Source organism: Cricetulus griseus, chromosome 7 (assembly GCF_003668045.3).
Source record: "Cricetulus griseus strain 17A/GY chromosome 7, alternate assembly CriGri-PICRH-1.0, whole genome shotgun sequence".
NCBI classification, from domain to species: Eukaryota; Metazoa; Chordata; class Mammalia; order Rodentia; family Cricetidae; genus Cricetulus; species Cricetulus griseus.
In genome coordinates, this window is record NC_048600.1 from 118,827,178 (window position 1) to 118,853,861 (window position 26,684).

General features: G+C 40.5%; 1 protein-coding gene across 10 annotated transcripts in view; it reads left to right on the plus strand.

The window, feature by feature from the left end:
* Positions 1-26,684, plus strand: part of Tanc2 (tetratricopeptide repeat, ankyrin repeat and coiled-coil containing 2) — a 311,247-nt gene that overhangs the window by 266,340 nt on the left and 18,223 nt on the right. For all 10 annotated transcript variants that reach the window (XM_027427849.2, XM_027427850.2, XM_027427851.2 and 7 more), the window contains 6 exons: positions 4,054-4,176; positions 4,705-4,941; positions 11,954-12,139; positions 16,623-16,716; positions 25,082-25,215; positions 26,268-26,391. In XM_027427849.2, coding sequence (XP_027283650.1) covers positions 4,054-4,176; positions 4,705-4,941; positions 11,954-12,139; positions 16,623-16,716; positions 25,082-25,215; positions 26,268-26,391 — 898 coding nt within the window. The remainder of the gene's footprint in view (positions 1-4,053; positions 4,177-4,704; positions 4,942-11,953; positions 12,140-16,622; positions 16,717-25,081; positions 25,216-26,267; positions 26,392-26,684) is intronic.

Below are 26,684 nucleotides of genomic sequence, written 5' to 3' on the forward strand. Positions count from 1 at the left end.
TCCCCCTGCCTCTTACTCTAAAGTGCTGAGACATCACCTGTCTACCACAACACCCAGCCTTTCCAATTCTTTTCCCTCTAGCTCTTAACAAGGTTAAATGACTCACCAGCTTGTTAGTCACTAAAAAGAATTTAACCCATCAAGTATGATTCTGTAACTACTCTTTACAAGAAGCATATAATGCCCAGGTGAAAACATAAGAATAAATAAAATCATAGGAAGAGATGGCATTGTCTAGGTTGAAACAGAGGGCCAACTACAGAATGATTCAGAATTAGAGGAAAGAGCCAGCAATCAACAGCTGTGTCTCTTGTAGTTTCTACTTTTCCAGCTGACAATTCAGAAGTAAAATCCTGAATTGGGTACTGTGAACTTGTTAGTAATCTTGGTATACTATTCAGTACATGAACTTTAGAGTTTTGCTCTATTTTGTTTATTTGTTTGTTTTGTGTGCATTGGTCTTTTGCCTATATGTGTATCTGTCTGTGTGAGAGTGTCAGATTTTAGAGCTACAGACAGTTGTGAGCTGCCATGTGGGGCTGAGAATTGAACCTGGGTCCTCTAATAGAGCAATCAGTGCTCTTAACTGCTAAGCCATCTCTCCAGCCCCAAACTTTATGGAGTTTTTAAAAAGTAAAAAAGACTTGTCTTCTAATTGCAGCTCCAGTAGCTTTGTGACTTTGAGCAATTACTTAATCATCTCTAAGGTAGTTTCCTCTGCTGTAAATAGTAAATTCTGTCTCCCAGGGACTGTTGTGCAGAGTAGAGTAAGCTGAGGGAGCTAATACATGGAAGGTCCTAGATACAGAACATGGCTCATTAAGTGCTTAGTCCCTTTCTTTTTTCCTCACAATGTATAGATGGGGTGGGGGCTCACTCCTAAACGTGTCTGTTGATACTCATGCTTTCTGGGGATTTTTCCATCAAGTTATTAATGTACTGTATCATTCCTCAAATGTCTTGTTGCAAGCCATACATGTTCTAAATCAAGAAACTGAGGCCCAGATGGGGAGTTGGAGCTATATTTCCTGGTTCTCTAGGCTCTACAGTGAAGATGAACCTTAGTAGCTTTGAAATTCTTTCAAAAATAACTCTAAAAATATTTGATCTCATGTGTCAAAATAACAATCATAGCAACTTAGTGATAGCTTGCTTCAGGGTTTTTATGTGTGTTTGCATATTAACTAATTAGCCAAGTAAGAAACTTGCAATTGATATCTCTGTTATTAGCACAAATTAAAAGAAGTTCTAAAATAGTACTGATTAGATGCTGTTGTCTGCCCTTCCTCCTTTCAGTGTAACCAATTTTTGGCAACTACTTGATGACTCTAGTGGAAAGATTCAGAACAGAACTCCTCAAAGTCATAAACAATATGTATAATTAGTAAATTAAGTAGCCATTTTTAAATAGTGGAAGAGGATCAAAGGAGCAATAATTTTCTTGTAGTGAGAGGGCTCTAAACTAGATTCTGTTTCACCCTCCCAGAGGCATTGTGTTTCTGGGATCCCACTGGACCACTCTACCAAGATTTGACCCAGCTCTTATGGCCCATCTTCTGTAATTAGGATCAGAAGAAACAAGAGGATGGGTAGAAATGATTAGCATCCCTGTTCCTCATTTTGTCCAGCTGTATGTTTCATATTGAGAATATTTAGACATAGGCAGCTACTTTGACAAAGCCGTGTCACTAAAGGCACTTTTTTCTCTTTTAATCCAGGTTAGGGGTATGACCCATAGAATGCTTGCCTAGCATGCACAAAGCCCTAGGTTCGGTGCAACACATAATAAACCAAGTATGGGGCTTGTATGCCTGTAATCCCAACACTTGGTTGTTGTTGGTTGTTTTTTACTCTTTACTCTTTGGGGGGGCCTGCCACCCAGCTCCCAAATAAATCACCAAAAAAAAAAAAAGTCATGAACTTGGAGTCATGGGTGTGGGAAGAATTGGAGTACGGGGAGAGCGTTTGGAAATGATGTAAATATAGTACTGTATAAAATTATCAAAAAATCTATTTTTTTTGGTTTTTTGAGACAGGGTTTCCCTGTGTGGCTTTGGAGGCTGTCTTGGAACTAGCTCTTGTAGACCAGACTGGTCTCAAACTCTCAGAGATCCGCCTGCCTCTGCCTCCCGAGTGCTGGGACTAAAGGCATGCACCACCACCACCACCAAGCAAAAAATCTAAATTTTTAAATTTAAAAAAAATTAATTAAAAATAAGTAACCTAATTTGATTTTTGTTTCTTTTTAATTGAGACAGTTTTACTGTATAGCCCAAGTAAGCCTTAAATCTTCCTGTCTAATCCTGTATTGTATCACAAGCATATAGCCACCATACCATAAGAAATAAAAATTAATCTGAATGTTTATTTCAGTTGTAGGCAGTACTTTAGCTATTTCCCTGCCCACTCCCCTCATTCAGTATACTCATAAACTGTTCCTTAAAATATATGAGTGTGGCCGGGCGTTGGTGGCTCACGCCTTTAATCCCAGTACTCGGGAGGCAGAGGCAGGTGGATCTTTGTGAGTTCGAGACCAGCCTGGTCTACAAAAGCTAGTTCCAGGACAGCTTCTAAAGCCACAGAGAAACCCTGTCTCAAAAAAAAAAAAAAAAAAAGAGTGTGTATTTACATATATACATATTCATTTACATATATACATATTTCATTTTTATGCCATCACAGTATCCTTACAGAAAGAAAAAAGACACCTTTTCCAGAAAAGCTTTTTGACAGTGTTCACAGATCCAGCTTTTCATGGCATTCATTATTTGTCTTTACACTTCTTCTCTAGAAGAATCCTTCCATGGAAAATAAGAGTCTCAGCCTTCTATGGAAAGGCATAACCACTGTGACTAGATATTTTGTTAGATAAACATATCCATAAACAACAAATTTTCCTTTGTAAATGTTCTTTCTGTGGTATATCAAATGAATAGAACAGCTTACATTTCAAGGAGCAAAGCAAGAAGAAGTAGCATACATTTTATTTAAAACATTCTTCACTTAGCTCCCCAACTTTTTTTTTTTCAAGACAGGGTTTCTCTGTAGCCCTGACTGTCCAGGAACTCACTCTGTAAACCAGGCTGGGCCTCAAACTCAGAGATCCACCTGCCTCTGCCTCCAAGTGCTAGGATTAAAGGCATGCAAGTTCCCAAGTTTTATTGCTACTATTCCCTGCCCTTGAGATTTTCTGTTTAATTCACCCATATTTTGGCAGAAGAGCAAGGTGCTGCACAGAAAGTGTCTAACCACTGGGCAATTTAAAGACTGAAATTATTCGTTTGTCACTCACAGTGTAGTCTAGTGCAGATCACTTGTGCAGTTTCCTTCTGTGTAGTAGTTCTTAAATCACCCTAGGCTTTGGAATTCTCTATCGGATCCTCTGCATCTACTATTAAGAGAAACAGTAGGAAGTCTGCAAATCACACAGTGGGGTTGGAAGTCAGCCTGAACAAGGCATTGTAGTAAGGCCCAGATTTCATTAGCCAGAGGTGAGTCATGTGATCCACTTAGCTGCAGAGGAGGCTAGTAACTATAATTTTCCCAAATGTCCAGGAAGAAAATGAAATGGAGATCAAAGATCAAATTATCTGTGCCACAGTATTATTTTAGTTGACTTAAGTTACTTAAGAAATCTAATAGAAAAATAAATTATGTTCAGATATAGAGCAAAAAAAAAAGATGTTAAACGATCTACTACTGGAAACAATTTAAGTTTCTGTAAAACTAGTCTTTGTCCCTATAATCTTTGCCGTATATGAACATTATTTAAATAAAACTTTACACTTATACATTAGAACCAAAAACTGATGATACTTTTTAGCAGGGTTAATAATTTAGTTATCTCACTGAGAGTGGTGTTGCACACCTTTAATCCAGCACTTGAGAGACAGAGGCAGGGCAATCTCTGTGAGTCTGAGATCAGCCTGGTCTACATAGCAAGTTCCAGGACAGCCAGGACTACATAAAAAGATCTTGTCTCACAAAATATATTTTTATTAATAATTTAATTGTCCCCATATTAATTATTATTTGTCTATATTTCTTTTTCAGGGTTTGAGTAAAAAAGTTGGTGTATCGTCCTCCATCCTCCAAGGTCTCTGGATCTCCTATAGCACAGAAGGTCTTTCCATGGCATTGGCCTCTTTACGAAATCTCTACACTCCAAATATAAAGGTAAACACAAGGAAACTGCACATAGATTGAATAATTGGCTGGAAAATATAATTAGAAGGGCATCAAGTAGCCATTTAGTTGATCTCTGACTTGCTTGGACTGTTTCCAATGAATAGCCTTTTAGTAACTTTAATGTATTTTAAATTGCCATATTTTATTCTTGTAACTGGGGACTGAGGCTGTTGTATATCTGACTGATACCTGGGGTCAGCCTCTGCTAAAGGATCTGAAGGGTAGATTGATCTCAGGTAGCCTTTGTTTGGGGAGGAACTTTTGAAATCAAGAATTCACTTAAGTGAGCCAACATTCAGCCCTCAGTATGTGAGCTCTCACTCAAGCTAGTGAACAGTACATAAAGCTGATGTTTTACATTATTTTTCCAAAGCAAAATATTCAAAAGGGAACAAATAAAGAATAAAAAAGGTGGCTCCTAAATGCTACTGGACACTTCTGTAGAGTCTCAAGTGATTTAATTAAAAACTGACTAAAAAGGTATGGCTGGTGTCTGATTGTTGTTTCTGTTTCTAGGTCAGCAGACTGCTGATTTTGGGAGGTGCCAATATTAATTACCGGACAGAGGTTTTAAATAATGCTCCGATCCTATGTGTCCAGTCTCACCTTGGTTACACAGAAATGGTGGCCCTGCTTTTGGAATTTGGAGCCAATGTGGATGCATCTTCTGAGAGTGGCCTGACTCCTCTGGGTTATGCTGCAGCAGCAGGGTTCCTGAGCATCGTGGTGTTGCTGTGTAAGAAACGGGCCAAGGTAACAGCTGCCCACTCTGCTGCTTCCTTTCTTCTCGTCTCCTTTCCTTTCCTCCCAAAGTAATCCTTTATTAACCCATTTGTTACCTCAGCTGTAACAGGAAATTCTAGCCCTTCAGGGTCCCACTGCCCTTGAGCCCCAAATAAACACACAGACACTATATTAGTTATAAAACTATTGGCCGGTGGCTTAGGTTTCTTATTGGCTAGCTCTGTCTTAATTATTAACCCATTTCTATTAATCTATGTATTTCCACGTGGTCATGGCTTACTGGAGAACGCCTTGCACGTCCTCTTTTCCCAGGCTCTACATGACGACCCCGTCTGCCTACATTTCTCAGAGTTCTCATCTCCTAGCCCTGCCTATACTTCCTGCCTGGCCAATCAATGTTTTATTCATTAACCAATAAGAGAAACATAAGTACAGAAGGACATCCCCCATCACTCAGCAGTCTAGGTGCACCCAGCCCTGATATTGAGCAGATCAGAGGGATGGCTCCCTGAGCTCATATCCCAGTGTTTGCCCTCATGGCCTTACCAAAGCATACTGTATCAGGGCACAGTTTCTAACTCTTTGAGGACTTGTAAAACAGCATTTATCAGCAACCACAAAAATCCCTACCTAACAACCCAGAAGGTGTCTCCTGAGCACAGAAGAAGCCTCTTTCTAACAAAAATACAGAAGAGAAGCAAAGGGCAAGGAGACTGCAGCGGGAGGTCTGAACTGAACAGTGTCTGTACACCTAAGGTGTTTGTATATAAAAAGAACCTTAGGTGTAGAGACATGAAAGACCCTTGAAGACCACCATCCCAGAGATTTGGAGAAAAGATTCACTCAGACTGGGCAAGGGCACCCAAGGTGTTCATTAGCACATTTCAGTTCTCTGAAAACATGGCGTGAGGAAATACATGCATAAATGTCTAGGTGCGTGCACACAGGTGCACACATGTAGCCCAGAGCAGAACACTGGCATGTTTCCTCCTCTTATCATTCACCTTATTGTCTTAAGAAAGAATCTTTCACTTGCTGACAAGTGAGCTCCCAGGACCCCACTAACGTTGTATTAACAGCCAGGCCTGCTCTCATGTGGGTGCAATGATCAATCTCGGGCTCTCCTGCTTACAGAGCAAGCACCCTTCCCAGTGAACCATCACCTCAGCCCCCAAAATGTTTTCTTTATAATACTTTCCAAGCCAGTTCAACTTCAGAATACTGGTAAAAGAAAACCACTGGCTTTACAAATGTAGGCCACCAAGGAAAACTGTAGCCTTGTGGTGTATCAGTTGTCACGAAAACTAAGAATGCTGCTAGTTTCACAGTACAACCTAAGTAATATGTGCAACCTCATTTTGAAATGCTCAGTGCTGTCACCAGGGAAGAAAGTGAAACTCCTGAGACTCCTTTGGGAAAAGAAACCTGGGGTTCTCAGTGAAGTCACAGAGTCTTAGATGTTACTGTGACACAGATTACCCACCTGTAACAATGTCACTTTTGTTTGAATGGATGCTTCTAGAGAGAGAATATCTAGTCCTGATGTGACTCTTGATATAAATTTACATCCTATGACCCCAGATGATACCCTAAGCATCAATAGAGAGGGTACCTGAACTGGCCTTCCCCTGTAATCAGATTGATGACTAACTGAATTGTCAACATAGAATCTTCATCCAGTAACTGATGGAAGCAGATGCAGAGATCCACAGCTAAGCACTGGGCTGAGCTCCCAAGAGTTCAGTTGAAAAGAGGGAGGAGCAATAACATGAGCAAAGGTGTCCAGTTTGGAGATGCCCAAAGAAACAGCTGACCTGAGCTAGTGGGAGCTCAGGAGTGACAGTGGGGGAACCTGCGTAGGATCAAACTAGGTGGCAGTAGTGTGGCTTGGACAGTCTGTGGGGCCACTGGCAATGGGACCAGGATTTATTCCTAGTGCTTAAACTGGCTTTTTGGAGCCCATTCTCTTTGGAGGGTTACCTTGCCCAGCCTAGATATATCAGGAAGGCTTTGGTCCTGCCTCAAAGTAAGGTGCCAGAGTTCATTGACTGCTCATGGGAAGCCTTACCCTCTCTGAGGAGTGAATTGGGGGTGGAAGGAGGAAGAGAGGTAGTGGGAACCAGGATTGGTATGTAAAATGAGAAAAGATTGTTTTTCTTTCTTTTTTTTTTTTTTTTTTTGGTTTTTCGAAACAGACAGGGTTTCTCTGTGGTTTTGGAGGCTGTCCTAGAACTAGCTCTTGTAGACCAGGCTGGTCTCAAACTCACAGAGATCCACCTGCCTCTACCTCCTGAGTGCTGGCATTAAAGGCGTGTGCCACCAATGCCCAGCTTCAATTTTTTTTAATTATTAAAAAAAGAGAGAGAGAGAAAGCTGCATCCTAGCTAAGTCCTTGAATCTTCTCTGTCCTTATACCACCATGCCATGTTTTACTTGTTTTTCATTGTTTACCTAGAGCAAATGGTTACACCGTTCATTCTCTTTTCAAAATCCTAGCACCTCTTCTGTGTTTTAATAAGTAAGATTAAGCCAAAAGCAAGGGGTGCAGGGCTGGAGAGATGGCTCAGCCATTAAAGGCTAGGCTCACAGCAGAAAATATAAGATGTGGTGGACATCTGTAACCCCAGGTCTTGGAAGACTGAGGCAAGAGGATCATAAGTTCAAAGTCAGTCTGGGATGTATAAGAAGGCCCTCAATTTTTAAAAAATGAAGGAAAGAAGAAAGTATCTGTCTCAGTGAACATCTGTCACAGACAGTGTTCTCTCCTACACTGGCCTGTGCTCTTGCCTAACAAGGAAATGCTTGGTTTTCTTTCAGCATTTGCCTCTGCCTGTGCCCAGTCCTAGTATGTTGCTCTTTTTCTCACTTGTTATTTCTTACCTTTTCTTCATTCACATTACCCTTTTCTCAGAATCTATAAACCTACAAATGTCTCACCTCTCACCAGCTAACCAGATACTACAGCTCCTCTCTTCCCTTCCTTTCCCCATCCCTCAGATCTGTCCTGAGTCACTTCTGCCTCCTCGATACTCCCTAACCACTTGTAATCAGCTTCCACGAGTGATAAACAAAGTGGGTTATTAAAACCATAAACTTTAGAATCAGATATATTTGGTTTAAATCCACAACTAAGTCCACATTTCCTTCCTGTGAGGACCTAAACATGTTATCTTACCTCCCTCAGTCTCACTTTCTCCACATATTAAGACAATTCGTAGATTTGGAGATGACGAGGGAAAGTGGTCTAAGAGGTGGTCCCGTTAAATCTCCTGGAATACCTAATAAAGAGTGCTAGAAAGAAAGGAGAGAGAACTCTAACTTTCCATCACTCAACTGAGATTCTTCCAAAGTTGCTAACTACTTTGCCAGTCACCAAAAGTGCAGTTCTTTCCACTCCCACCCCTAAGCCTCTTTGTGGTGTTGTCTGAGTTCTCCCACCTCTCTGGTTGCTCTTCTCTGTCTATTGTCTTCCTCCTGATAGAACCTCACTGAGATCCTGCCTCTGGTCTTTGTCCTCATACTCTCTCAACACTAAAATCATAGGCTCTGGATTAAAAGACAGCTGCCTTCTGGTTCTTTCACTCACATCTGAGTGATTCTTGACTCTAGTCTGCTAATCCTTGAGAAGAAACTTTGAGCTCTGACTCACACTCCTGGCAACCTTCTTAAGTTATGCCCAGATGCCTCACTGGCACCTCACATTGACCTTCCAAAATAACTCATAGTCTTAACTGTGTGACGTTCTCTCTTCCTGCTTTCAAAATCTGCTAATGCTAAAGACCCTTTGATACCTGTGTCTCTTTTGCCTTTACCAAATCATTGAGTAACCAACCTGAAAATCCCTGGGTGGCCCTTCATGTGCATCCCAAATGTTGCTGCTGCATTGTTCTTGTCTTCTACTATGACAGCCCTGCCCCGTTTCAGATTATAATTTTACCTACTAGACAACACCCCTTTAATTTTTCCTTTTTTCTTTGTTTGTTTTGTGTTGTTTGAGACAGGGTCTCTACATACCCTACGTGACTACCTGGAATTCACTATGGAGACTCGAGGTAGATCACAGAGATCTACCTCTGCCTCCTGAGTGGTAGGATTAAAGGCATGTGCCACTGAGTCCAGCTCCTTAGTTTCCTGAAATCTTTTAGATTGAAAAAGTATAGACTTGCAAAAATATTCCAGAATTCCCATATGTCCTACATCCAGCTTTTCACTGGTGTTAACAGTTTAAGGACTATAATAGCAGTATTAAAACTAAGAAATTAATATTGATATAATATGATTAGTCAAACTTATAAACCTTCCTGAAATTTCTCAATCTGATCCACTAATGCCCTTTTCCCATTAAAGTAGGTGATCTGCATTTAGTTTAATACATTATATTATATTACATTATATTATATTACATTATATTCAGTCCCCTCTAGTCCACAAGACTTCCTTAGTTTTTCTTAGTCTTTTATGACTTGAAATTTTTGAAGAATTCTGGTCAATTGTTTTGAAGGAAGTTTCAATTTATATATTTCATTATATTTGAGTTTGTTCATTTTGTGTAAGGACACTATAGATGTGATACTCTGTCCCTTAATAGAAATGGGTACATGAGGTCCATGATGTTCACATATCTTATTAAAGATGATAACTTCTATCACTTGGTTAAAGGTAGTGTCTTCCAAGGTGTAACTCTGAAAGTACCTTTTTCCCTTTGTAATTAAGAAAAATATCTTTCTGGGAGGCGGAGCCAGTCAGGTCTTTGTGAGTTTGAGGCCAGCCTGGTCTACAAAGCTATATAGAGAAACCCTGTCTCGAAAAACCAAAAAAAAAAAAAAAAAAAAAAAAAAAAAAAAAAAAAAAAAAAAAAAAAATTTAAATCTTTCAAGGAGATGAATTGAGACCTGATAGTTGCTGCATTTGTTATTACTATCACACTCTTGTTTACTTGTGTTAAGATCTATTCTTTTCAATGAGAGAAGTTATAGCTATGATGCCTGTTTAAAGGGTGATTTTTCTATTTCCATTTTTTTCCTTATTTATTGGTAGGAATTCCATTGTAAAGAAGAGCTGTCTCGAACTGGGCATGGTGGTATGTGCTTGTGAATCTCAGCATTCGAGAAATTGAAGCAGAAGGTTATGAGTTGAGAGGCTTTAGATACATAGTGAGGCCTTGTCCCTACTCCCTGTGTATTTATCCAATACTTACTCATTATGTATTTGTATCACTTTGGACTAATGGATGTTTATTTTATTCTATGATCTACAATCCATTACCATTATTATTCATTTTGTTAGTCAAATAGTCCCAGTAGTTCCTAATATTTTTAGTACAACTTTTCTTTTGCACCACAAAATGGTCCAGCCTTTTCTTTTACCATTACTACCTTAGCCCTGGAATCAACCTTCTATCCAGGGAATGAGAATTTCATTCATCCCCTTAGTTTTTACAGATATACTTCTGAGCATGAACACTGCCTGATGATTAAAATCTGGATTACTTGGTCTGGCATTAAAAAGTATCCATGCTTTAAATCTTACAAACTTCTTCTTTCAGGTACCTACCATAAAAACCTAGAATAAGGCAACCGGTTCCTTCCTGTCTCAGCCAGTTGAGAAAGACATCCTACAGTATCTGTTCTTGACTGTACTCAGGATTAATTTTAACAGGCTGGGGGGATGGCTTAGTCAGTAAAATGCTTGTTCCATAAGTATGAGAATCTGAATTCAAGCCCTGGCATCCATGTGAAAGCTGGAGGCAGTGACTCACATCTGCAATCCCATCACTGGTGGGAGGCAGAGGCAGGGGTATCGTGACGGCTTACTGTCTAGTCAGCCAAACTGAAACAGTGAGCTCCAACTTTTGTGAGAGATCCTGTCTCAAAAAATAAGGAAGATATCCAGCATCCACATGTGCATGTACAGGTATGTACACCTACACACATGTGCATACAACACTCAAATTAACAATAAATCACTGTACACCTACACACATGTGCATACAACACTCAAATTAACAATAAATCACTGTACACCTACACACATGTGCATACAACACTCAAATTAACAATAAATCACTGTACACCTACACACATGTGCATACAACACACAAAATAACAATAAATCACTGTATACCGACACACATGTGCGTGCAACACACAAATTAACAATAAATCACTGTACAACTACACACATGTGCATATAACACACAAAATAACAATAAATCACTATTATTTTCCTTATTTAATTTATTATCTACTTTTTAAAGATGATCTCCACCTACCTTATTTGAAAATCTTGAGGGCAGAATTTATAATTTTCCACCTTTTGATCCTATGTGATGTTTGCACATATTAGCATTCAGTTAACATTTGTCATGCGGGTCACTAGGTGGAAGCAACATAAGTGGGAGAATTAGAAATAAAACATAAAGTTCAGAGGTTCTGAGGGTCCTGAAGAGATGACCACATTCTTACTAGAAATTTCTCTCTAACCTTTCTTTCAGCCTAAACTTTGAACCAACACTGAGATTATAAAACTGCATTTGGAGCTTAATCTAGAGTAAAGCTCCAAGTGCCTCTAGCCATTTAGGCCAGATCTTTGACATTCTGCCCTCCTGCTGGAAGAGGAATCCATTTCTGCCAAAGCTTGGTGGTACAACGAGTGATTGATGACATGGGATATTTCTTTTTGGAATGCCATGACAATTTTTGTGCCAGGAGAGCCATGGGTCTCTCAAGTCTTGGTCTGAAAAGAACTATTTGAGAGCAAAGAGAATTACTGCAGCTTCACCTAAGAGTTTTGTTTTATTTTTCTTTTGATACGAAAACAAAAAACCTTACCTCCTTTTCTGGGGAAGAAGTTCTCCATAGAGGGATACCCAGGGGATTAGGAGATCATTTATAACCCAGCCTGAGTAGAAAGTATCCTATAAGTTCACAGAGTGGAAAGGATGATGCAGTAGGCCAGAGTGACTAGGTTAGAATTCAGCCACCAGTCTTTGTTCATACAACTCTCTGTTCTCTTCCCTTAGGTAGACCACTTGGATAAAAATGGGCAGTGTGCTTTGGTTCATGCTGCTCTTCGGGGTCATCTAGAGGTTGTCAAGTTTCTGATTCAATGTGACTGGACAATGGCGGGCCAGCAACAAGGAGTGTTTAAGAAGAGCCATGCCATCCAGCAGGCTCTCATTGCTGCAGCCAGCATGGGTTATACTGAGGTAAGAAAAGGCGATAGGACTTTTTTCCCCAAGTTATACATTGAAGGACCTAGGAAACTGTGGGGGGAAAGCTTGCATGCTACAAAATTGCCAGCCAAATCACTATTGTGAAAAATAAGGGGAGTAAACTCTACAAAGCACTACTCAGATACCGTGTTACCTAGAATTCTGTGTATGGGACAAACACGGAAGTCAGAAAGGAGCTTAGAAATTATCTCACACAGTTCCTCCATACTTTCACCCCTATTGAACAGAGTATGACACTAAAACACAGAGGGGTTACCAACTTGTGAACATATGGTCAGACATTGTTGGACAGAAAGGATACCTAACCCACAGAACCTCAGAAGGATTGGGTTTGGTCCTAGATCTTACAGTTTCTCTGATGTCTTAGAACCCTAGTTTTTCATCCATGAAGTAAAGTTACTGAAGTCTTTTTACAAGGCTATTATGAATGATACTCTGTAAATAATGAACACTATACAAATGGTGTTTTCTACATTATTAATAACTGTGACAAATACATGGAATTGGTGTGGTATTCTGTGAAATGTTAAATAACTGTGGTATAAGAAGAGTGTAACCAGGGAGCAGCTATATACATGCTTAAGTATATTATAAATTTTATCGAGAGGGAGGCCTGAGCCTCAGGCCTAGAGCAGTGTCAGAGGGAGGCCTGAACTGCAGGCCCAGAAGCAGCATCAGAGGCAGGCCTGAACCACCAGCCTAGAGCAGTGTCAGAGGGAGGCCCGAGCCTCAGGCCTAGGAGTGAGAAGCGACCACTGGGTGAGACAACAGCAGCAGTTTCCAGCAGTAGCTTCCAGAAACTATTTTAAGAAGTTCCTCTGGGAAAGAGCACCTTTGTCTCAGCCAGCATCCCCTGCCATTTCTCAGTTGGAGATACCCTGCTGCTTCATTGACCACTGGTCCCTCAGCCCCACCTACACCTAGAGGAACAATCACCAGAGCCGTGGTCCTACCTCCAATGGGAGGAGCATCTACTGGAGCTTTAGCCTGCACCTCAAGGAGTGACCACCTGATAATTAGGACCACTTCAACCAGGAGTAGCATTTACTGGAGACTCTGCTCTGCTTGTATCTAAAGGAGCAGTCGAAGGAGCCACAGCCCCCAACAGGGAACCACTAGAAACTAGTAGTGCTACAAGAGCAAAACTTGAACATCTCAACACAGATGAAGCAGGAAAAAAATGACCTGAAAAATAACTTTATGAGGATGATTGAAGTCCTTAAAGAGGAAATGAAAAATTCCCATAAAGAAATGGAGGAAAAGACAAACATAAAATTGGGAGATATCCACAAATACCTTAAGGAAAACCAAGAAAAAGCAATCAAACAAGCGAAGGAAATGGTTTAAAACTTGAAATCTAAAATAGAGGTAATAAAGAAAACACAAACTGAAGGAATTCTGGAAATGGAAAATTTGGTTAAAGGATCAGGAACCACAACTGCAAGCAAACAACAGTACAAGAGGTGGAAGAGAGAATTTCAGGCATTAAAGATACGATAGAGAAAATAAATTCATTGGTCAAAGGAAACTTTAAATTCAACAAATCCTTAACACAAAACATGCAGAAAATCTGGGAAACCTTGCAAAAACTGAACCTAAGAATAATAGGGATACAAGAAGGAGAAGAAGTCCAATTCAAAGGCACAGAAAATGTATTCAACAAGATCATAGAAAAAAAACTTTCCCAACCTAAAGGTCATGCCTATGAAAATACAAGAGACTTAAAGAACACCAAATAGACTGAACAAAAAAAAAAGTCCCTATGCCACATAATAATCAAAACAATAAACATAAAGAATAAAGAAAGACTGTTAAGAGCTGCAAAGGAGAAAGTCCAGGTTACACATAAAGGCAGACCTATCAGAATTACACCTGACTTCTCAATGGAAACTCTGAAAGCCAGAAGGTCCTGGTCAGATGTTATGCAGACACTAAGGGACCATGGATGCCAGCCCACACTACTTTACCCAGAAAATCTTTCAGTAACCATAGATGGAGAAAACAAGATATTCCATGATAAAACCAAATTTAAACAATACCTATCCATAAACCCAGCACTACTAGAAGGAAAATGCCAATCCAAGGAAGTCAGCTACATCCACAAGAACATAGGCAGTAGATAAGCTTATAGCAGCAAATTGCAAAGAAGAGAATTGAACACACAATGCCATCACCAACAACAAAAACAAAAATAAAAGGAACTAGCGATCACTGATCATTAATATCCAGTAATATAAATGGTCTCAATTCACTTCTAAAAAGAACCGGCTAAACCAGATGGTGGTGGCACAGGCCTTTAATCCCAGCACTCATGAGGCAGAGGCAAGTGGATCTCTTGCAAGTTCTACAGAGCAAGTTCTAGGACATACTCCAGAAAGCTACACAGAGAAACTCTGTCTCAAAAAACAAGCAAACAAACAAAGACACAGGCTAGTAGATTGGATGCAAAAACAGAATCCATCTTTCTGCTGCATATAAAAAACACACCTCAACCTCACAGACAGGGTTGGGGAAAAATTTTTCCAATCAAATGGACCTAAGAAGCAAGCTGGTGTAGCTATCCTAATATCTAACAAAATAGACTTCAAACTAAATCAAAAGAGATGAAGAAGGGCATTTCATATTCATCACAGGAAAAACCCATTAAGAGGAAATCTCAATTCTGAACAATCTATGCCCCAAACACAAGGGCTCCAACATTTGTAAAAGAAACATTACTAAAGCTTAAATCACAAATCAAGTTCCACACACTAATAGTGGGAAACTTCAACACCCCACTCTTACCACTAGACAGATCTGCCCGACAGAAGCTTAACAGAGAACATAAGGGAACAGATATTATGACTCAGATGGACTTAACAGACATCTATAGAATATTCCGCCCAAACACAAAAGAATACACTTTCTTTTCAGCACCTCATGGAACCTTCTCAAAAGTAGACCACACACTCAGTAACAAAGCAAACCTTCGTAAGACCAAACTAGACTCCCAAACTAGGTGACAATGGTGCAGCTGGGACAATATATGAGGCCACTGGTAGTGGGTCCAAGATCTAACTCTAATGCACAAACTGACTTAGTGGAGCCATTTCTTTATGGAGAGATAACTTGCGCAGCCTAGAAACGGGGGTGTGGGGGTGGGAATTAGACATCCTAGGGGAGGCCTTACCCTCTCCAAGAAGCAGATGGGTAGCAGAGTGGAATTTCATCTAATTTACTCTTTTTCACAATAATTTTACTGCCATTAAACCTGATATTTGACTTATGTTAAACTGTCTCTCACCTTTATGCAAGCTCTGCTAATTAAACTGAAACACATTTCAGGGTTAGCTCTAAAAGGAACATTGATTTATAAAGTTTGTAACTATTCCCACCATGGCTGACTTCAGACTGCCAGTGTTACATCACTGGACATAAACGTGCTAAGAAATGCACAGTTGCATATAGTGACAATATTTCAACCATACGGATACAATAAATATAAATAACTTCTTTATTACAGATGATAATAATAGGACATAATTAAATAGTTCAGAAATTTTAAGAGTTGAGGGACATTTTTTGTTTATTTTTTCTTGTTTGTTTTTTGTGGTGTTGGGATCAAATGCAGAATCGCACACACACTGGTGTTGAGTGCAAGAATTGCACACAGAGTGCAGGAAAGCAAAGCACTCTGACCTGTAAGCTATGTCTTCAGCCCTAGTTTGGCTATTTCTTTTCTCTTTTGGTTTTTTGAGACAGGGTTTCTCTGTATAGCCTGCCTCTGCCTCCCGAGTGCTGGGATTAAAGGTGTGCACCACCACCACCCAGCAAGTTCAAGTGTTTTAATCTTTGTTTTTCACATAATTTGTTACTCAATTTTTAATAAATTACCAGCTGTGTTTAACAATCAACTTGTAAAGTTTCTGAAAATATTAGATCAGCTCTCACCAGCCCATCCCACTACAAGGGATATTCCAGTGAAGCAGCAGTCCTCTCAGCTGGCATGAGCTGTCACCAAGGGAATATGAAGCAAAACTGAAATTTGTATTGTCTGTGGAAAGTCTTTTAACTCCCGGTACAATCAGATCCTGTCACTTTTGTTTGTGGTTTGCAGTCATTCTTCCTCTCACCTCCCAGACAGCCCTCATAATTCTGAGAGGAAAAAAAGAAACAATCACTCTATAGAGATATAGGCCTCAATTTTCTCCACATTTCTTTCCTGAAGTTCTTATTGTCATTAGCCTAAATAAAAACATGTAATCTTTAAATCACATGATATATGGATTATGTTAAAGAAAAACATGTAAACTATATCTGGTAGACAGCCTTCCATCAGAATGGTTTGGGGCACTGCTTTCTTTTGTACATAAGAAATTTAGTCATGCTTAGAGGATTGTCTTCCAGAGCTCCCAGATTAATGCCAGCGGCATAGCTTTTCATCTGCAGTGTGAGCTGACACGACTTCTTGTTTCAGATTGTCTCCTACCTACTTGATCTTCCAGAAAAAGATGAAGAGGAAGTGGAGCGCGCACAGATCAACAGTTTTGACAGTCTGTGGGGAGAGACAGGTACTTCTCTTGGATATTGCTGTCCAGCAGCGTGTTGTACTCATGTAGACTTTCTGGGTCTCTCGTGCCATGATTTTGAGTATAGCATGCTCCGGCACTCTGTCTTAAGACTTTTGTGTTGGAGACCAGGTCAGCCCAAGTGAGAAGTTAGGCAATTTTTGTCTTTCAGCCCATTTTCCCTTTGGATTCTCCACCATTAGCTCTTTTTTAGAAAGAATTAGCACTCTTGTTTCCAACTATTTTTAAAAGACAAACTTTCCCTACAATATGGTAAACAAAGCAGAAAATAATTGAGGCCTTCTTTTGTTTGTATGATCCTTATACTACCTTTCTTCCCAAAATAACATTCCATCTAGAGCTGTAAACTGTGAAGATACACTTTCATCCTCTTCTTTGGCTTAGCCAGGTATTATTATGGTTATCTAACACTATTAGGCTTTGCCTTATGACTAAAGTTGCTAGCTAGATGCATACTGATCTAATGCAATCCCTCTGGGTCTATAGTGCAGCATTTTCTTTACCATTTGGTCCTTGCTTTCAGCAGTAGCCTCTTTTTGTGAGTGATGCAGGAGATGAATATTGTCTTTCCTCCAAGTCTAAACTGGAGCATTGGAAGAAACATTAGTAAGCTTTGGTGTGTCTTTACGAAACTGGGGCAGGGAAAACAGTAGAGTTACCACAGATATGTGTCATATTTGCCAGGAGAAAGAGACTAATATTGAGATGGCAAATGTAAGGAACATAATTTCACTAAAGAAGAAAGGTATGCATTTTGGTAAAGGTGAGAATATTGTTAAAAAATCAGATAAGAATTTTGAACTTAATTAAAATGAGTAACAACATGTTGAATTGTTTTCTTTCTTCCCCTGCTAAAATTGTACATAGGTTACATGACTTCTTTTACATGTATAATGGTCCAGAGCTCGGGAATTTTCTTCTCAAATAATTTCTCCCTCTGTAAAAGCCAAAGAGCAGATGCCAGGCAGCTGCAGCTTAAGAGCCCATGATAGATTAAAGGAAAATGTACAGCTGGAAACAGCTGCTATCCCTGGAATTCCATCCTGAGAGAAGTCAGAGGATGGGGACCAGCCAGGATTCTCCATATAGGACCTAAAACTGCAAAGGGGTCATGTTGCTTTACCTCTCCTGTCAGCAAAACCTTCTCCAATACAGTATTGCCATACCTCCTGATAGACCCCTTCTAACCAAGGGCATGGGAGTAGGAGAGTGGCTAAAAATGCCATGGTCCAGTATTCCTAATGGATAGAAATGATAAGGCCAATAATCAAAAAGTAGAATATCAAACTCATTCTAGTGCTGTACTTCAAAGACATTAGAAAGATTCAAAAGGGTATGAACTATGTCTGGGAGATGTCTTACTGGGTACAGCTCACTGCCTGCCGAACACATATGAGAACCCGAGTTTAGCACATAAAAGTCAAGCATGGCAGCATAATTTGTAACCCCAACACTGGCTGCATACACCTGAACCCCAACACTGAAGAGACAGATGCAGGAAGATCATTGCACCTGGTCTACATTGCACCTGGCTAGCAAGTTCCAGGCTAGCCACAGCTATGTAGCAAGGCTGTATATCAGAAGCAAACCAAAACAGAATTATTTGATTTCAGAGAGATCTTTGGAAAAGACTGTTGCCTTTGCTATGTGAAAATGACACTACAACTTAGCACTAATACAGCATGGACTTCAGCTTGCTTCTTTAACTGTAGTGATGTATACTAAGTTTGCATGTTTCTTTCTAATTTATAGCACATAGTTTAAAATTTATAATGGCCCATTGCATTGTGATATTTGCTTCAATGGCAAAATCTTATACAGATTTATATATGTATTTACTTTTAAGCTGGTGGAAGTTTCATATCTGCAACCTTGACCTGATTGAGGAAACTTTGCCAAGGGAAAATACAGTGGTCAGAGTTCTGCAACTATATCACTTAACTCTCAAACCCAGAGCACCGCTAACAAAAAGCAAAACAGATGTTTCTGTCAGTTGTACTAACACAAGTTCTTTACCCTCACAACAATCATGTCACATTCCAGTTTCAGAGATGTTAATATGGGGAGCAATGAATCTACAATCAATGAACTGCATCTTAGAATATAGTAAAATAGTACTGAGATAAAATTTTTACATATCATATTTCCTAAAATCAGATCACTGGAGTATGCTTGGTCCTTTTGTCTTCCTATGGCAGCCTCTTTAATCCCTCCAGATGTCATCTTATATCCAGCCTTCACCATCTGGCTAGCTATATCAAATCCAAAACACCACTAAAAAAGGAGAAACTTACAACCATTATTTTTTATGACACACACACACACACACACACACACACACACACACACACACACACCACACCACACCACACCACACCACACCACAAAAACAAAAGATTTTCCCCTCCTATCTCACAGGCCTGTCACAGACTTCTTAGGGAACAACACAAGGAAAGCAGTAAGGTGACACATTGCTCTGTCCTGCTCCCTCTGTACAGGCATAGACCAGGACCAGCCACTTAGAGTTCCTAGCAACTCTAGAGGCTGAGTTCACAAAATAAGATTCCTATACTTTCTACCTATGTGATATTTGGCCAAGATTGTTGCAGCTGACTACTTGTTGATCTTTAAGAATGTCTACCCTTACTTTCTGGTGATTCATTTTCCAGAATGTAGCCCAAGAGGAATCTTTTACATCATAGTCTAATGTCACTTTTCTACTTAGCAACCTTTGTTCACAATTTGTAGACTTAAGTTCTTCACTGTAGCATAAGGCCAGTCATGATCTCCAGGCCATCCATTGCTTATCTTCTCTGGCAACTCTAGTAATAACAAACATGCATTGTTTCCCACGTCAGTGCCTTCCTATGCGCCTTTGTCTAGTGTCCCTTCTTATCTTCACTTCTCTTGCATTCATACAACCCTGATCACCCTCTCTCCCTGGAGGCCTTGTCAGTTACTACTTCTGTGTCATCTCAATACCACAGGATATCACTGTTGTGATTATCACACTATAGTATATTTATATGTTTTCCTTAGTTAATTGTGAGTTTGTTGAGAATAGACAGCATGTAACAAATAGCTCCATTAATGTTTAATTAATGTTGTAGATACAGTAATCAGTTTGTCTCCCCAACCACCTTCCTCCATTGATCTTATACATTGTAATCCTTCAAGATGGACATAGATAAAAGAATCATTTGCTTTTCTGTATTCTGTTTAGTGTCAACATTCCATCCAAGCTATTTCTTCATCCCTGAGCTATATCATATCTGCCTCTTAAAGCATATGTGGGCGCGCATGCGCATGTGCACACGCGCACACACACACACACACACACACACACACACACACACACACACCACACCACACCACACCACACCACACCACACCACACCACACCACACCACAAACCATTTGTGTCAGCTAATCTCATCAGATGCTGACTAGCTAGGAAAACAAAGTCTGTTTCTGGTTTCTTGAGAAGAGATTTTTTTCTCCTAACTGCTATGGTTTATGAATAATGCTTTACTTTAATCTCTTTTCATACAAAAACTCTTTAAAAGTTTTTTGATAAGACACATACGATTCATCCATGACTCGGTTATGTTTTTTGAGAAATCCATTCTACATGGTTACACTGTTTTGAGACGAAATTGGCCAGCTGTGCTAACAACCATGTCTAGCTAGTATCTAAAGGTTGTTGCCAAATGACATCATAACCTAACAGAGATTATACAACAAAGAAAAGAGCCAAATGGAACATTCTCTCTCATAAAAATGTGTTATTCCATAGAGATAAATGGGCCAACCAGAGTAATATAATTGTTAGAGTAGACAGTGCCGATTTCCAGGCAGGTCCTGTCTGTGAATAATGTGTTCTGTGACCTGGCATCATTAGTGAAAGGCTTGGTTCTGAAATACTAGTCTTATTTTCTCCAGAGTGCTATCAGTTATGTTTTGCTTTAAGAAAAAGAATGTTCTTGGCCTATACACACTTGTAAGTTTGCCATACCCTATAACCTAGTAGTTACTTTAAACAGAATCAAAATATGGGAGTTAGAAATTTTCCCATATTCTACAAAGTGGTTTGTTTGAAGCACAGAGCATGTCTTAAGTTTTTAGCTACTCTTGTGTTCAAATGCCTGTGCACAACTAACAACTTTTAAACTATTAAAGATATGAACTTGAGCTGGGCATGTTGGTTCATGCCTTTAATCCCAGCACTCGAGACACAGAGGCAGGTGGATCTCCATGAGTTTGAGGCCAGCCTGGTCTACAGAGTGAGTTCAATGGTATGCAGAGATACTTGTCTCAAAAAAAAAAAAAAAAAAAAAAAAAAAAAAAAAAAAGGTATATATATGAACTAGAGAATAGAACTAGAACCAGACTTAAAGAACATTAACCCCTGTGTACATTCATTTAAGGCTTAAAAGTGACCTTCACTTCAGAGGGGACCTCTACCCTCCTATGACAAACTAAACAGAAAAGCCAATGTCAAGAGTTGTAAAATAAATTGAGTACATATATTTTCAAAAACTGCTACATTTTTCCTTATGAACCCATTTCACCCTTAGGGCAGGAGGAGATTATTTGAAATATTTGTATTAATTATAGGGCATCCTAATTTTGCATGTGGCTCAGTTATAGATAATTAAGCCAAACCCAAAGGCAAATGCCAGGCCAACAAGATGGCTCAGTGAATAAGGACACTCACTCATTAGGCTAATAACCTGTGTTCTTTCTCAGGGACTCACATGGTAGAAGGGGAGAACTGAAAACTACAAGTTGTCCTCTGTCCACATTTGTTTATTTATTTATACAAACATACAAATATGTTTATATATGTAAATATTTTAAATAAATGCAAATATTTTAAATGCTATGATTTCCACTTAGGTGAAAAAAATTACAAGTGACCAGTTGATTTGAATTTCACTAGTTTCTTTGATTAGAATCTTAACATTTGAAAGCTAAAGTATCTGTGCATGCGTGCCTAATAGTTTTTTACATTTATTTATTTATTTTTGGTGTCTTTCACAACATGCATCTTGATCCTACTCATTTCCCCGTCCATTTGTATCTACCCTCTGCACTTGCAACCTCCTCCACAAAATAAAATTTTAAAAATTTAAGAGGAAAAAAAAGGAAAAATCAATCTCATCATGGAAGCTATAGTGTGGCATGGTGAGTCACGCAGTAAACCCTTTTATCCATATGTCTTTACTTGCAAGCAGTCAAGGCCTCAGGTTTCTGTGCCACCCTTCAGTGCCTAAGATTGGGAGAGCTGGCTCTGAGGTCATAAGAGCAAGAGCGCTTTCCCTGCCCTCACCAGCTGCAGCACTCCTGCAGGTCTTGCCCCTCCTCCAGGCAGCACAGTAGAGCTAACCCTGTTGGCAGAGGTGTGGGTGAGCCAGCCCCAAAGTTGTGAGCATGAGAGAGCTGTCCCTGCTACTTGTCTGTCATGTGGGGGGTTGCCCCCCCCCTTACCCCACACTGCAACAGACCGGAGAGCTGACCCTCCCTCCCCGTTACCAGCTGCAGCACTTGGGGAAGTGGGCCCTGTGCCTCACCTGGGCAGCACAGTTCAGCTGACCCTACTATCTGGGGTGTGGAAGAACTGCCCTGAGAAGGCGAATGTGGGAGATCTGGCCTAGGACATTTCATCTGCTATGTGGTGGTGTGGGAAGGGGAGAGATGCCCTCCCCCTCCCCCTCCCCTTCCCCCTCCCTCTCTACCTCCCCCTCTCCCAGGCCACCTGTGCAAGTGGGAGAGCTGGCCCTGAGGTCATAAGTGTAGGAGAGCTGTCCCTGCCCCTCACCAGTTGCAGAATTCTGGAGAGTGGCCCCTGTACCTTACCTGAGCAACATAGGAGAACTGGTCCTGCCCCTTGTTCATCCCTTCAAGGGTTCAACTAGCCAGGGTAATGCTGGAGAGGTTACCCTGATGGTGAAGACAAAGGATAACTGGCAGGCTGATCAACCCTGCAACTACCAGCCCCAGAACCATGGTTCTAAGTTGGCCCACCCCAACAGCCACTCCATCTGTGAACTGCTGGAGCCCCTGAAGCGGCCAGTCCTACAGACCCAAAGCTGCAGGGTCTTCATGACAAAGAGCAACAACAGGATATTCAAGAGGAGTCCCAGTGAGAGCCCAGCATTGATAGTGTAGCTAATAGTTTTTGGGTTGTCATTAGACTATATGGCTGTAGTAAAGGAAGGACCTTCAGTTTTCCAAATCAATTTGGAAGATGGAGAAATTCTCTCTCTCTCTCTCTCTCTCTCTCTCTCTCTCTCTCTCTCTCTCTCTCTCTCTCATAACTCCTCCTATTTTCTAATAGTTTTCTATTTTTCCTACCCTTTGTCCAGTCTTTAAAACATTAAATTTAGGGCTGGGGAAAGAGTTTGGTAATGTTCTGTCTCACAAACATGGGACCTGAGTTCAGATCCCCAGCACCCACATAAAAAATTGAACACAGCCGGGCGTTGGTGGCACACACCTTTAATCCCAGCACTTGGGATGCAGAGGCAGGCAGATCTCTGTGAGTTCAAGACCAGCCTGGTCCACAGAGCGAATTCCAAGACAGGCTCCAAAGCAATACAGAGAAACCATGTCTCAAAAACACCCTCCCCCAAAAAATTAAATACTATGGTACACATCTGTAAGCCCAGAACTGGGGGAGCAGAGGCAAGTTTAATTCAGAAGCTTGCTGGCCAGCTGAATCTGTGAGCTCTAGGTTCAGTGAGAGATCCTGTCTCAAAAAAAGTCAAATGGAGAACGTCTTAGTCACTGTTCTGTGAAGAGACACCATGACCACAGCAACTCTTATAGAAGAAAGCATTTAGTTGGTAGCTTACTCACAATTTCAAAGGGTCAGTCCATTATGACAGGAAACATGGCGGCAAGTATGAGGCTGGGACAGTAGCTGGGAGCTACGTACTAATCCACAAGCAAAGATAGGTTGGGCATTTGAAACCTCAAAGCCTACCTGACAATTCCTCCAATAAGGCCACACCTTCTGATCCTTTTACTATTGAAGAGCTCTATTCCTGGTGACAACGCATTCAAGTATACTAAACTATGGGGGCCATCTTATTCAAATCACAACAGAAAATAAGGAGGACGCTGGTATCAACCTGACAGCCTGCACATGCATGGGCACACATCAACACACAAACACCATTACACACAGAGATTTTTTTTATTAAAACAAGAAATTTCAGCTAGGTATGGTGGGATTGTAGTTGTATGGGATTGTAGCATACACCTACAATCCCACCATTGGGGAGCTAAAAGGGAATACTTAAATTCAACCCCAGCCTAGGGGCACATGGGGAGACCCTACCTCCAAATAATAAATAAACCGTTACATTTTAAATGCTATGGTTAAAGAAATGTCTGTCAGTCACAAAATGGACCTTGTGCCTCCAAATTATTCTTCCTACTGTGCAAACAGTACAGGAAATGAAACACACACTCAGAATACCCACCACACCAAAGATTGTAAGTGATAGGCAATAGTATAGAAAGAAAATGATTAATTTCTTTCTCCCGTATCCTTTATATGTATATCAATTTTTAAGTCTGTGACTCCATTGTTTTATGTTTAGAAGAAGAAAGCCTGGTGTGTTGTTGCATACCTGTAATGCATACCAGGCATTCAAGGTCATCCTTGGTGACAAAGTGAGTTTGAGGCCAGCCTGGACTATGTGAGACCTTGTCCAACCCCAACCCTCCCCCATAAGAGGAAGAAAGTTGTCTTTTTCACACCTGTTTTCTCGTCTTTAAGACCATCTTACTTGGAACAACTCTGGTACTCATGCTTACAAATCTGTTTTTTAAAACCTTCTATCTTAATTAGTTTAAAGAAAAAAAAACAATAAAAAATAATCCTAGGCCTTAAACTACAGTTCCTGCCTTTGGCTCTTTAGATTTGAGAGCACAGGAGAGGTCGACCAAGACTTTCCCAGCTAATTTTCTCTGCAGAGTCACTTCCATATCCGTAGCAGAGAAGACTATCTGGATATAGGAAAAAATGAAACCAAGTGAATATGACCAAAGTGATTTTTCAGTGAATTCATTATTATGATTGGCCCCAGATATTGTGAGCCCTTTTAAATGTGTTTATTATTTTTCTTCAAAAATATCCTTTCTGGAAAAGGAAGCCAAAATTATTATTTTTGGAGGTGAAGTTGTTACATTGTTAATTAATTGAATTAATCAGACACAGTAATTTACTGTGTTTGCATAAAAACATGGCATTTAGAAATGCATTAATCCATGTTTAACATTGAACACTAGAAAAGAGGAGAGCTGCCCATCCTCAGTATTTGTTATCTGCCCTTAGCCCTGACAGCCGCAGCCGGAAGGGGCAAACTGGACGTATGCCGTCTACTTCTGGAACAAGGAGCAGCAGTGGCCCAGCCAAACCGCAGAGGAGCGGTGCCCCTATTCAGCACTGTTCGCCAGGGCCACTGGCAGGTAAGCTGTGTGCTGCTTCCAGCCTCGGGTAAGAATGAGTTGCAGGTGGAAAAAGAAGCCACAAATGGGTTTCTCAGCAGTCATCAGGCTTGAGGATACGGGCCTTTGTTACTAATGTTCCACTCAATTGAGAATGTAAGAAATTAACACTCACCAGGTGTGGTGGTAGACACCTTTAATCCCAGCACTTGGAAGGCAGAGGCAGGCGGAACTCTTGAGTTCAAGGCCAGCCTGGTCTACAGAGTAAGTGCCAGGATAGCCAGAACTATGTAATGAGACCCTGCTCAAGAGAAGGAGTGAGGGAATTAACACTCAAAACCATTGTTGTGAGCTAGATCGGTTTGCTGTGGTCATGGAGCAACCTCCTTTTCTATGTAACAACCTCCTTTTCTTTGCCTGTTGACTGAGAGGTTCACATTTCAACAGACCCCTGCAGACCAGCTACTCACAAGGAGCAGGTTGTGAGTAGCCTGCTGGAATGTGTTTTGTAGACTTGCCAGAAGAAAACACACTGTATGCAAACTCTAGTTATTTGATCTTTCCAGAGGTTTGAACTCTTAAAGAAACCATTAACTTACACACTAGGATGGAAAAGAAAGGATACTGACAATGAACTTTGGAAGTATTTGAGTAGGAAAAAAAAAAAAGACTAGAAGCCAAACAGTGCTTAACAGAAGACACTATTGTTACCAGAAGCACTTTATTGTAGTCAGTTTAGTGGTGTTTACTGCTACTGCAGCCTCCACAGAGCACTGAAATGAAACTGACATGGCTAGTTACTTGGGCTGGAACTTCCATTATGGGATGCTTCAGACCACATCTTGACTTTTTTCCTAATTTAATGTCTTAGTGAGATGTTCAGCAATGCATCCTCATTTGGTTATCCCTATGGGAGTTAGGAGAGCAAGTCTGTGCATTAGGACTGTACAGAAACTCATAAGCAGAAAGCTGCTTATAGAGTGGAAGTAGTTATTCACACCATAGGAGACCACATGCCTGTGTCCTCTCAGCAGCTCCAAGAATAACCAGCCTCTGCTTCTCTGCACTTGCAGATTGTTGATCTCTTACTTACCCACGGAGCTGACGTCAACATGGCAGACAAACAGGGCCGAACTCCCCTGATGATGGCTGCTTCTGAAGGCCATCTAGGAACCGTGGACTTTCTACTTGCACAAGGTAAGTCCTGAGAAGCCAGAGCTGTGAGTAAAGCCCATGACCCACTGAACTCCTAACTTTCAGGATATGTTAAGAATTTACTAATTCAGCCAGGTAGTAGTGGTGCACACCTTTAATCACAGCACTCAGGGGCAGGCAGGCTTGAAGTCAGCCTGGTCTGCAAAGCGAGTTCCAGGCCAGATGGAGCTGTTACACAGAGAAACCCTGTCTCGAGCCCCCCCCACCCCCGAAAAAATAGAAAGAATTTACTAATTCAGCTGATTAGAAAATACAAAGCCAGCAGCTCTTTTTTT